General features: G+C 35.6%; 1 protein-coding gene across 1 annotated transcript in view; it reads right to left on the reverse strand.

Moving 5' to 3' along the window:
- Positions 1-7,463: 7,463 nt before the first annotated feature.
- The window catches only part of PRKAR2B (protein kinase cAMP-dependent type II regulatory subunit beta), a 74,793-nt gene continuing 69,236 nt past the window's right edge, over positions 7,464-13,020 (reverse strand). The window contains exons 6-11 of the mRNA XM_083859167.1: positions 12,356-12,509; positions 11,054-11,155; positions 10,413-10,487; positions 9,589-9,654; positions 9,343-9,481; positions 7,464-7,891 (exon numbers count right to left, since the gene is read on the reverse strand). Coding sequence (XP_083715293.1) covers positions 7,758-7,891; positions 9,343-9,481; positions 9,589-9,654; positions 10,413-10,487; positions 11,054-11,155; positions 12,356-12,509 — 670 coding nt within the window. The 3' untranslated portion in view covers positions 7,464-7,757. The remainder of the gene's footprint in view (positions 7,892-9,342; positions 9,482-9,588; positions 9,655-10,412; positions 10,488-11,053; positions 11,156-12,355; positions 12,510-13,020) is intronic.

Raw genomic sequence — 13,020 nt, forward strand, 5'->3', positions numbered from 1 at the left:
GGTGTTGGCACATCAGTTTGAGATTTGCCTTTTCCACGAAGTAATAGTTTGCCTGTCAGTAAAGTTGTTGCCATCTGAAGGCACTGTTTGAAGACAAACATTACTCTGAAAAACACCCAGTATCTTCTGCAGTGTGAACTGGAAGTTTTTACTCTCTGTAAAAGTGAGCTTAGCTTTAAAGGACAGTAGAAAATCCAATCCCATGGAATTTAACTCAAAATCCTCTCTGCTTAATGACCAAACAAACATGTGCTTAATGACATCTACAGACCATTTTCCCAGTTTGAAAATATTATTTAAATAAATACCTTGAGGAAAATAATCTTAAAAGTAATACTGAGATTCAAATATTAAGTGACTAGACAGCTTATTATACTATCAGCTGTCTACCCTACATCCCACAGGTTCACATTTTCCCTATATTTACAATTCAGGCTTTTTCTAAATAACTGATACATCTTTATATGAGAAAGCTTTCATGGGCATCCCCTCTCTAAAATATATTCTTTTAATAAATAGAAAACTGGTCAACCAGGAACCATCTTTTTTACACCACTCCACAATAAAATTAATTTTAAGGCTGTGTTTCTTCCCCTTCTCTTTTGATCTCCATTACATATCTAAACAGCCTTCAGGCTCTTTGGAGAGACATCTAAGCTTCTCCAGCTTTTAATGAGTTTCAGCGCAGACCCTGCACTGCCAGAATGAGGTGGGGCAGAAGACCTGGGCATGCAGATTTCTCCACTCTGCAAACTGCCTTCTGTGCCCATAGTACAGCCCTTGCAAGCTAAAACTCACATTGTGCTCTTCTGAAGGCTCCCTCTGTCACAGTGAGCAAGATGGAAATGGCAGAGGCCGGATCAAGCAGCTACAGAAGGTACAAAATCCTGTCTCTAGTCCCACATTTCTTCAGAAGAAGTCTGTTGGCCTATTTACTGTGAAAATTCACAGTTCTCTACAAAAGCTGCATGCATGAGTGTTAGATATGAACCCCAGTCCTCTGAGATCCACTGGCCCTGATTCCAGACACAGGTCTAGACAAGTAAATACCATTGCTGAATTAGAGCCTTGCTATCACACTGGAATCTATGACATACCCAGAAAGCACAAAAATATGAATCCTACCTAGGACTGAGATTAAAATCTTGTAAAGATGAATGTCTGAATTGTTTTGAAATTCTTAAAAGAGACATGTAACAGCTTTCTTATTTTCAAATCTACCTCTCCTTTGCATACAGTAAGTTAACATTTATTCAGTGAGGATGTAAGGGAAAATAAGTAAAGGGACAGGTAGTCCATGCAGTAGACGACAGCAAGACACAAAACTAGCAAAGCTTACTCACTAACCCCATTGGCTCAAGGCAAGTATGTATCATCTAAATTTCAGAATTAAGATTATGTCAATGCCATACTCCTTGTTCTGAATGCCTGGTCTCTAATTAAATCATTACTCCCCCTCCACACACCCTACCTTGCCATGCCCAAATGAATGGGTGCTCAAAGAGTGAATCAATACTGTGCAACACAGGTACTCTTGGTAGCTTTGCTGATTCAGTTGCTTCTGCTGTTGTAAGAGGTAGAAAATAAGGTGGGGGATTGGGAAGTGTTAGTCTTGAGTTATTGTCACATTAGATGTGGCACAAATAAGCACAAAACAAACAGGAGAGACTACAATTAGAAAATACTGATTAATTTGCATCTTAGCTATTTACCTCTTAAAATTGCCAGGCACAAAGTTAAGAAGCTACAAAGCAGATTTTTAAAATTAGTAATATTTCAGTCAAAGTTGTATTAGTAAAATATGTGTTGGATTTGTGCCTATCTCCACTTTTAATCCCTCCTCTCCCAAGTCAATCCTGCCTTTATAACACAGCTGTTACTGCTGACTCTCTGAAATACAGCATATCATTATTTTAATTCTGCTACAAGAGCTTTCACATCAGCATGTAGACATCTACCCTCAGTTAATTAAATAAACAGTCCCCCCAGCCATCAGAAGAACCCTGTTCACCACAGCTTCTACTCCTACCCAACATGGAAGCCTCGGTTCTGCAGCCATTCTGCTTCTCAATCATGTTTTCTCCTCACACAATGACTTGTGTATCTCCTAAAGCTATTTGTACTCATTCCCTCTTCCAGTGGCCCTTCGTGCAATGGTGGATGGCTCTGTCCTCCTTCCTAATGGCATCCCACCTCCACACTCCCCATCCTCAATTGCATCACAGAAGATGCTCTTGGGAATGAAGAGCAAAGGAAAAGAAAACTTGTTGCTCCCAGGAAAGAAGTTTTCTCTCGAGTGCTATAAGAGAAATTTCAGTTGCCTCCTTCAGTGACTCAAATTGAGGAGAAATAGAATAAATAACAGGGTAGGGATTATTTATTTCCCCCTTCCAAGACAGGTCAGGAATCAATGAGAAATTTATTTCCTGTCATTATGGCACAGATTCCAGTTTCAGCTAAATATTTTTAACCTATAAAGATAGAGCAAGACTAAAACTGACAATAGTATTAGGAAAAAAAAAAAAAAAAAAAAAAAAAAAAAGCTTCCCATATCACAAAACAAACCAGAAGAGTGATAAATAGATGACTCTTCCATCTCATCTCAAAGCTTGCAGAAAAACAAGTCAAGAAGAGATTACAGAAAAACGGTAGGTTTCCTCTATGCTGGTTGGTAAATTAAAATGCCAGTGAGTGTTTCTGGGCACTGGAATACAATAATCTGTACTGTATATGATTCATTTTAGAATAGCCCTTGTACAGTTTTTGCACAGGCCAATAGCTAATGATTTTCAGATATAGTTTGGAAACCACCACAGGCCAAGCACTATTCTCAGTTAGCTGTCTGTAATATGGCCACCCCATATGGAAAGCTGAAAAAAAAGCTTCCTGGACCACTTATAAATGAGCCCAGAGAAATACTGGAAAACAGTATGAATGTTGGTCATTCAGTACCTCAGTACTAGCAAATAGTCTCAGGCACATAAAATTTCCTATGATAGATACAGCCATACAGTTGCAGCCAAAAACCAGTGGTACAGCCTAGCTAAGGGTCTTAAGATAGGCACACCTCCTGACCCCACAAGGACAAAGCAACAAAGAGAAAAAGAATATAGAGCTTCTTGGTAACTTGAATGGATTTTTCTAGATAAAACATTTATCAGAACTGAGTTTCCACCATCTTCAGAGATGTGAGAGAGCAGGTCCCAAAGGCTTACTCAGCTACCAGGAAATTAATCATCCACACAGACCTGCACAGAGCATTAAACTCTCCCAAAACTTCATAGCTGCTCAGCTGAAATAATTCAGTATCTTCAAAGAAGACATGACAAAGTATTCTTATCATGAATTATGCTATTTTTAGGCTGTCCTAATTTAATGTACCTCAGTAAGAAAAGGTTGAATCAGCAGATACCATCACAATGACCTAGTAGAACCTAGTGGTCTCGATTGGGCAGCTTTATTTATGAATAGTTTGGTCTTTGTATTTTCCCTGTTTCACTATACACACACAGGGCTCTACTAGTCCCCTGGAAGAAACACAACCTTGCCCATTGTATTCAAACAGCCATGGCAATGCCAGAACTGCACTCCAGCTCATTTTGATTTGCCATCAGAAAGGGGGCAGGGGTGGGACAAAGGGGATGAGGAAGGGAGAATGGCTGCCCAGCCAACCTGGCCGCTGTGTCCCAGCACAGACCCAGCCTGTCACTCCACTTGCCTTATATCCCCCCTACTGCCACTGGCTCTTCACTTGGCTGCTAGGAGAAAGATCATTTAGAGGGAGAGAAATGGTCTGAGGGAAGAGACAATGTTAAAATCTAAATTTCTTTGGGATTCCATACCATACCAAGATTATCCAGCTTCCTTTCAGTTCACAAAGTGAGAGTGTCCAGCCTGATAAGCATCTTTCTGAGCCAAAAAGCATAGTAAGAACTTGGAAACAGCCTTGGTATATATCTAAAGGAAATACAATTCTCAGAATGATTTGAAAATGATCCTAAATTTTGTAAGACAGTCAACAACACAGATCTGTACAGACTCAGCAAACAAAGAAGCAATTCCTCCCTGGAGTAATAGTTGAGAACTACAGACACAGGAAAGTATCTCAGAAACTAAAAAAAAAAAAAACCCACCAAAACATCTATAATCATCACATGTATGATCAGATAAAAAGAGCTTTGAACCAACATAAAAACTTCCACAAGAACATGTAAAAATGTCCATCCTCTGGAAAATTGACTTCCAGCAAAGCATTTTGTTCAGCAAATGCTATCAGATGCAGTAAGCAGCTGAAAAAAAAAAGACTAAGAATTGTCAGGTCTGTGGAGGATGACCAAAAGATACTGATTTTGCACATCTAGGAACACTTGATAATGAATAAACAATATTTGTCACAGTAAGTGTGCCATGGACTACAAAATGGCACAATCATAACATAACTATCACAGAGTCACCTTACAGAAAGCCTAAAGCACCAAACATTTCAAGCAAAACCAAACCACCAAAACAACAAAAAAAACCCTAAACCCATCATTCCAGCAAGGAGCAGAATAGTCTTCACTGAATAGAAAAGACAACATGAGGGAAGAAGATGGAATGATAGTAGTTTAGGCTGTAAATGGTTTTGCAATACTCTTCAGAGGTTTGCCTCAAGATTTCCAGTTGGTCACTTCTGCACCTTAAACAGCAAATCCAGAAGGGAATGATTTCAGAAATGTTTATTTCAGACCAATTTGAATTAAATCTCCTTTGATATTTTAAAAGTGATGGCATCAGCAGTAGGATCAAGGAAACCTTGCTTGCCTTAGAGTTTTTGTCTTGTGATCAACTTCAGGGCTGCAATCAGATTGTTTTCCCCATGATTAAAGCATTTATAAAAACCATTTGCTGTCATGTGGATTCTCTTCTGGTTAGTAAAACAATGAACCCATGAATGCCTCTCATACAGGATTTTCTCTCTTCATTAAGTGGGACATATTTTTAACAAACTCAATAAAAATCTTTAATAACAGAAGCATCAGGTAACTTAAGCATGGACACAGTCTAATAAGGTAAACCTGACACAGTGCTGTTTAAAATTATTAGAATTGTCTACTTTTTATTGAAAGGTCTGTAAAAAAAAATCAGAAACTTGATATTATTTCATTCTTAGGATTAACACTCACCACATTTATGACATGAAGCCTGGCACATTTGAAGTGTACATATGAAGAGATCCAGGAGAAATCCCAAGTGCTAACAGATGAAGGATATAATGATTTGGATGAAAATTAAAAAGTGGTAACATGTTACTGTTGGTTAAGACCCCCTGAATTTACCAACAAAGAAAATTCCAGAAATCATCCAGTGCCCGAGAGCAACACAATAACACTGCTGCAACGTGAAGCTGTATTTTGGGAATCAGAAAACTGAATCTCTGATTATCCTAAATTTGTTACTCCACAGCTTTTTCCCTGGCTATAAACTACAAGCAAATCATCAAATAAAGTAATTATGACAATTACTGCATCAACATGTTGTCTGTTCTGAGTAGACAGAGCAACCACATAATGTCATTTATGAAAATCAGCATGGAAAGTGTTAAGAATTATGATTTTTTTTTTAATAAATGAACATAAATAGGTCACTTGTAACTTTACGATAATAGAATTAAAAAACAACAATATCAATAAACATAGAATTTTATATATAAAAGTGTTGTTTATTGTAAGGAAACTTTAAATATAACCAACAATATTGAAAATATCATGACTGGCATTTATGGCCTTGATTGTAGTTTACTGCCATACAAGTAATTTCTAGCATTTTTCTTAATCACATCAAGCCAGTGCAAAATATAGGTAGCTTTTAGAGATTAAGCATACAGAATGACAAGAGTGTAGATTTTGGTTACCTGATATTTCCTTCTAGTATAACAGGCTTCTCTTTTCCCCATAAATCAAAAGTACAAAGGCAAGTTATCATATGTGCAATGATTCATACCAGGTTTCTAGGTAAAAAAAAATTACATTTGTAAATTCTGTTCAGGTTGTATTTTGTTAGGAATCTGATTTATAATTTATACCATACTATATGATATAAATTATATGTTATTATCATATTATATAATCATAATTTCATATACAGGTATGATTATATTAATTGTCAGAACATATCACTAACTGTAGCATAATGATTACATCAACATACACAAATATATGGCATTAGAAAAGTCATTATCTAAGAAGGAAAGATGTTATAATTCAGATGTTTGAATCAGGGCACAAGCAGCCTTCCTACAACTCTTGCAGTGTCATTTTGGCAGAGCTGCCCATCGCCAGTTTGCACACTGGCTGTCCATGAACATCATCAGACAGGTCAGTAAGCAGGACTGAAATTGGACTGTGCCTGAAATTTCCAGTCACAGACCCTTGTAAGCAATGAGCCCTGTGCTCATAATAAGGTGATATTCTCTCTCCTCAGTCTCAGAAGGTATCCCATGCTAATATGGATGAACACATTATTTCATGATGACCTACAGGGTTTTGAAAGCAAGATGTGTTAGCTTTAACAATGACAGATGTGTGCAAAGCTTTGGAAGTACTGATCTTTCAAATTAAAAATATTTTTGCACTTCCTGTTAAGGATTTTCAAGGACAAGCTTAGTTTAGCATGGCTTTTGATATCAATCACTTCAGTAATTGACTCTGATCTTTGATAGCTAAGATTAGACTGCAGGAAGAGAGATATACAGAGATCATCTCACTTGAAACATATTTAACAATAAAAAAGGTGAGATCTGAAAAAAGTTAACTAGAGAACAAGCATAAATAGAGAAGACAAAATGCTTAAATATAAAACAAGGGAAAAGGAAAACAATATAGGTTATGTATGATTAGGTAGAACATGACAATGACCCATGCCTTTGCTTTGAAAGCATTAAGGTTAATTTGTCAGCTGTCCTCACTCATGAACAGAATTAATTTAACTAATAAAAAATGCAGTTTATTGCAAAAATATACAAGTCCTCTAAATTGCATAAGATATTACAATGTCGTGCTGAAACATGACATATTAAACAAAGAGGACTTTAAAACGAATTATGAAATGTTAAAAACCAGATTTGGGTCATGAGCGTTACACAAAACGCATTGTCATGCTTAATCTTGTGATTCACTATATCTGTGATAAATGCAACATAAAATCATGACAACTGTAATAGTTAAAAAGTAATATCTACTGTATATCTTCCATATTAATACATATAAACACTTTGTGTGCACTAATACTTTCAACATATCACATTCAAACTAACAGTCTTTCCAGAAAAGATTTAACTTTTTAGAAGAACAGAAGCTGGTTTAACAAGTTCACCACATGTGGGTTTTGTTTTTTTTTAATCTATTCTTTGAGGAAATGCTGTTGTTAGAGGACTTGATTTTCAAAGGTGCTGTGCTACTGCAGACTGTCCTTATATCAGATGGAACCATCAATTCTGAGCACTTTTAAAAATCAAGCCCTCAATTTATTGAATTGCTATTTTCTTTACTAGTATTTCCACTGTCATAATTAAAAAAAAAACAAAAAAAAAAAAAACAAACAACAAAACAAAAACAAAAGAACCACCCAACCAAAAGCAAACCAAACCAAAAACCCCAATCCCATTCTTAAAATCACAGAAAATGCTTGGCATCTATAGGAAGAGAGACAATTTCTCAGTGGACTAACCACTACTGTGCTATATTCTCATAACAGATCTTGTTGCTCCAATGTTTAGTTCATGCACTGGTGTCAGCAATGTCCATGTTTGTTCCAAACAGAGCAACTAGCTGCTCTTCATAGTTTGCAATGTTTCTTTTCAGAATTTCCATACAAGGTCCCAAAAGCCTTTCAAATGCCTGCACATCCATAACTAAAATAAAAAGGGAGAGAAAGAGAAAAAACATTATGTGCTCATCAGTAACAGACACTACTCCTGGTATTTATGATATTCCAGTGTAAGATTTTAAATGACAACAGATCCTACTGAGGCATGCACATTGTTCACACAGGAGGGAACCACTTGCCTTAGTAAAACCAAGATCAACCAACATTCTGCTGGCTTGAAACTTCATAAATAAACTTGAACTTTCTCTGTTCCTTATTTTGATAATATTTTCGTAGTAAGATATATGTTACAAAAGATATATCTTTCATAGTAAGATATAAGAGCTTGTGAATAAGTCTGAAGGGGTCTGGATTCCTCCACAAAATAAAGTTTTAAGACCTCCAGAGATTTCAAAAAGCCACAACCTTAACTGATGCTCTTGGCTCTATTTGGGCTCTAACAGCCTATTTCATTGCTCTTTTTTGCTTGCTTCCACCCAAAGTGAAAATGGTATTGAATACTTATTTTCTCAGCAAATGTGCAAAAAGTTGAAGACAGTAATTCACATGCAATATCAGTGCACAGCCAAGCAGAATATTTCCTTTATCTGATCATGTAATGTGATCCTCTATAGTTGCAGCCAATAGGCCAGAGAGAAAACTTCATATACTTCCAACCTGTTGGCCAGAAATCTCCTGTCTCCTGAGAAATGTTCAAGATCTCTACTGTTTGGGAAGTGCCAGAGGTCTTTGTTATTCAGCCATAATAGACTTCTTCCTCACCACTGCCTCTTATTCTGTCCCATCTGTCTGTGTCTTTGATCTCTATTGCCTGATCATCTCTTTGTGTTTCAAGTTACGAATTTTAAAAGATAGAGAAACTTTTTGGCTACTGGCTTGGTCATCAAATTGTTATGCAGGAATGCCAAATCTATCTTTGCAGTTTACAGTTTTCCCAGAATCAGGAGCTAAACATCAGACAATGGATGAGAAGGGTTGTCTACGAGCAGAACTCCTACAGTCTTCACTCTTCCTGTGCCTGAGACTCCAGTGTGATGGGTTGACTAAATTAACAGCTAATGAAGACAAAAGAATTTGTTGAAAGCTTAAGTAATGGGGATAAAAAGGCACAGGATTTTTAACAGAATTATTTCTTACATGAATCAATCTACTGAGAAAAGAAACACCTCACCTTTCTGCAGAGTATTAGACATTTATCTGATAGCTATAAGCAGTTTGCAGCAATAGTCTATACTGTCCTAAACCATTTTTTACTTTCACACAATCAGAGAAATGTTGGAGAAATTGTGTGTAATAGTATTTATCAATTGTAAGTAATTTTTGCAGATAAGTAACACAAATAGTAATGCACAATAATAGGTGATTACTGAAACAGCCTTAAATCTTATATTCTGGAGAAAGACAGAGTCACAGTCAAAACAACCAAATAGATTATGTATAATTTTCTATTAGAGATAAAATAGTATTGACTAATACCTAAACATTTGACAGTGCCAAGAGCAAATGCAGAAGCAGCTCGGGGTTTGTTAGTTACAAGAGCAAGTTCTCCAAAATACTGTCCTCTTGAGCATCGAGCTATTTCTACTGCTCCATTCTCTTCTAGATCTTGTTTACCCTGAAATATCATGCAAAAAAAGAAAGAAAGAGTATTAGAGGAGAGATTTGCTGAACTCAGGATTTCATAAGCAAAGTTAGTGACAATGGTAAAAAAAAAAAGGTTACCTTTCTTGTCATTATAATCCTTACTTCTCCAGATTCCACAATAAAGAAAGAATCAGCCAAGTCACCCTGCACAAGGAAAAAAAAAAAACGTGAGTAAAAAAAGTGCAAGATTTCCCTTTTAGTTTCCTGGTAACATCAAAATATTTGCAACCAGTGTCTTGAAGCTCCTCTTTTTGATACCTGTTGCAAAAGAAACCACTTTTAATTTGAAAACCATACTCTAGACATATAACAATCAAAACATCTCTACAGAACTGACAGCAAGGCCTTGTCATGAAAAGACACAGCTGACTGTGCCTTACACAAAAAGCAGAGAAAACCAATGTTGTGGAAGATTTTTAGGATCCTTACTACCATTTATCCACTTCTGTGTTCCTCCCAAATTACTTCCCTTAGCAAGTTACCAGTATAAAAAGCCTCCAGAGGCCATGTGATTATTATGCTAGGGCAAGACAATCACAATCAGGATAGTTGCCTATCCTGAAGAGTTTACTTCTATCTTCTGCAAAAGTTGACCATATTTTAACAAGACCAAGGTAAGTCTTCAATGCTCCTCCTTGGAAGCACACTTGTAAAGTTTGAATTTCTAAGTATACTAAAAATGTTCACCCTTTTAATTATACCAACAGAGAGAGTTGCTCTTGAAAGTATCATAAGTGAAAAGTGAGCTTTTGAAACAAAATAACCACCTCTTACATTTAAGATTCATTGATTTTGTTTATGTGAGAAAGAAAAATAGAGTTTGAAAGTATGCATTGTCTATAAATAACATGATTACTGCTACCTATTATGAAACCAAAACTAAAACTAGGAAGAAACTGTACCTGAGCAATGATTTGTTCTCCATCTTTGTACACTTTGGTACCAATCACATCAACCACTTTTAAACGCTCAGATACCTTTATTTTGAAAAAGAAAATGCAAGAAATATTTGGTTAACATTATAATAGTATATAGTAGAAATCCCTTTCATACTTCTTTCTGTGAATCTTTGCACAGAATAGTGCATCTTTATTTTCCTGTTTTGATTACCATTTAAAAAAATGAACTGCTGAATAGTGTTCCAGAGGGTATATTAAAGTTTAACAGCTATTCTGATAAACTTCCATTTTTGTTAGAAGCCCTCAAAAATTATGTTTAGAAAAGCATGCATGTAAAAATATAGCTGATAAATGAAAATATTTTTAAATTCCCCAAGTCATTGTTTAACTTTGTTGCCTAATATCTAGTAAAACTAAGCTTTGGGAAATGGAAAGTAAAGTTAATTTATGTTTTAAAATACAATATGAACAATACAAATTTATTCTAAATTTTAAAAAAAATTAAATGTAGTCTTTTTCTGAAACAAAAGTATGCAAACTTCTATTGTGCAGACACTTTGAATGCCAAACTTAAAGTCTTTGAGAGCAGAACCTTATCAGGTACCTCTGATACAGCCATTAAAATAATGCAATAGAAATCTTACTTCTAAAGATTTAAGGAATGGCAATGACTCAATAAAACTTTCATACATTCTTCTCTTTTTGGCATTATTTTTTACAATGATTCTTCGGAATGTTACCCTATCCTGTAAACATAAAGAGAAAAAGAGAGTTTATTAACTGAAAATATGTGCTAGAAAATACTTAAGAACTGACTGTATATCATCAAATTTCTTAATTTTAGTCACTCAGTGTAGCTGTCAGCCAAGCTGGCTGGTCTCTCCCTACCGTCAGTTGAGAAAGATTCCTCTAGAGGTCAATCGGGAGCTCTTAAAGTTAACCTAAAAATCGCTATGAAAATCCCTGCAGGGTACATACTGAGTTCATGTGCAGAGGGTAGAGTTTAGGGCAGTGAACACTGAGTAGGCAATTTAGGATATTTAAAAAATCCTCAATATTTAAATGTTTAATTTACAAAGTTTATTCACTAAGCTGAGGTCCCATACAAATTGATATGTACTCAAAGAGGCTTTTATGGTTTTGTAAAAACCAAAATACATGAGTTTGGGTCTTGGGTCACAGTCTACTTTCTGCTGTTTCAGCAGAACAAGGCTCACTGCTGCCCTAAACAGCCAACTGGACATTCCTTAGGATTTGGCCATGAAAGTGAACCAGACAGATGGAAAAACTACACACATGGTGCTTTCTTCTCTGAATTCTGTGTGGCTGTGCCCTGGTGACAGGCAGAGGGAAAATGCACTGCAAGCCTTCACTGCCACAGGGGGGACTTACTGGCCAACAAAATCCAATTTAATTTAAAGCCATTTTTACAGTGTCCTAAACAATCCCAAAAGTCACATGGATTAAGCTGGTCAATAACCACATGTTTCATCTCAATCCTGGGATCAGGCATTAGATCAATCTTGAAGATGATGGTCACCTCAGCTTACTTTTGGGGTAAAGTTGATTACTCTTGTCTAAAATCCAGGTAATATAAGCCAGTAAATAACCTCATATTGGAATTTTACTCTGGAAACAAAGGCATTTCCAATCAAGGCAGAGGAAAAATTTAATATGCAATTATCAGTGGTTTTCAATTTGGGAAAGTGCAACTAAAATAAAATAAAATAATTTTTAAAAAATCATTGTTTTATTAAAACTCAGATTTTCATCTGTAGATTCTGGAAAAAGATAGCATCGTGTTGGGATTTCTCAGGATTTCTAAAATTAAACTTCCTGAAATTATAGTGGGGGTTTTTTAGTGCTGATATAGTATTCCAGTGAAATCAATATAATATATATATATATATATATTTAAAATAGCTTAAAAGAAGTACTCTACTTACCAAACCCCAGATGGAGCCAGGAGAGGTAGCTATAATTGTAGCTGCTCTGGGTGTATTGTACATTAAGGCCAACTCACCAAAACATCCTCGGTTATCATAGGTTCCAACACACCTCCCAACACCATCACATTTTACATAAATATCATATGTACCTCTGTTAATAAAATATATAAATACAATGAGTAGAATCCAACCCTGGCCTTTGCTAAGCAGCCTGTCACTATGTTTTTTTATACCATGAATTCCAAAGATAAAGCATTTGAAATACACATTTACTTGGTTAAATGGTAAGGTTAAACACCTTGTAAAGACATCTCAATGACCTATATAAAAAAATAAAAGTGATCCCTCTTTAAAGGGAAGGATAGGATTATAAGTTTTTACATTAAATCAGTTTAAAAATAGAATGGATATACAGTGATCTATTTATCACCAGAACTTACGAAAAATTAAGATCTAACTTAGAATCTGTTTCTTAATTTCATTTTAACCACACTAAATACAAATGTCAACTCTTTGCGAAATTGCTATGATAGGATCACTGAAATAATTATACAGGTAATTTAATATTTTAAATATTTTAAAGTAGTAATTTCTAATGAAACAACAGAATTGCAGGAAACAGAAGGAATGTATCTGAAAAACAATGTAAGATCATGAAATAA

This window comes from Zosterops lateralis, assembly GCF_965231275.1.
Source record: "Zosterops lateralis genome assembly, chromosome: 4".
NCBI lineage: Eukaryota > Metazoa > Chordata > Aves > Passeriformes > Zosteropidae > Zosterops > Zosterops lateralis.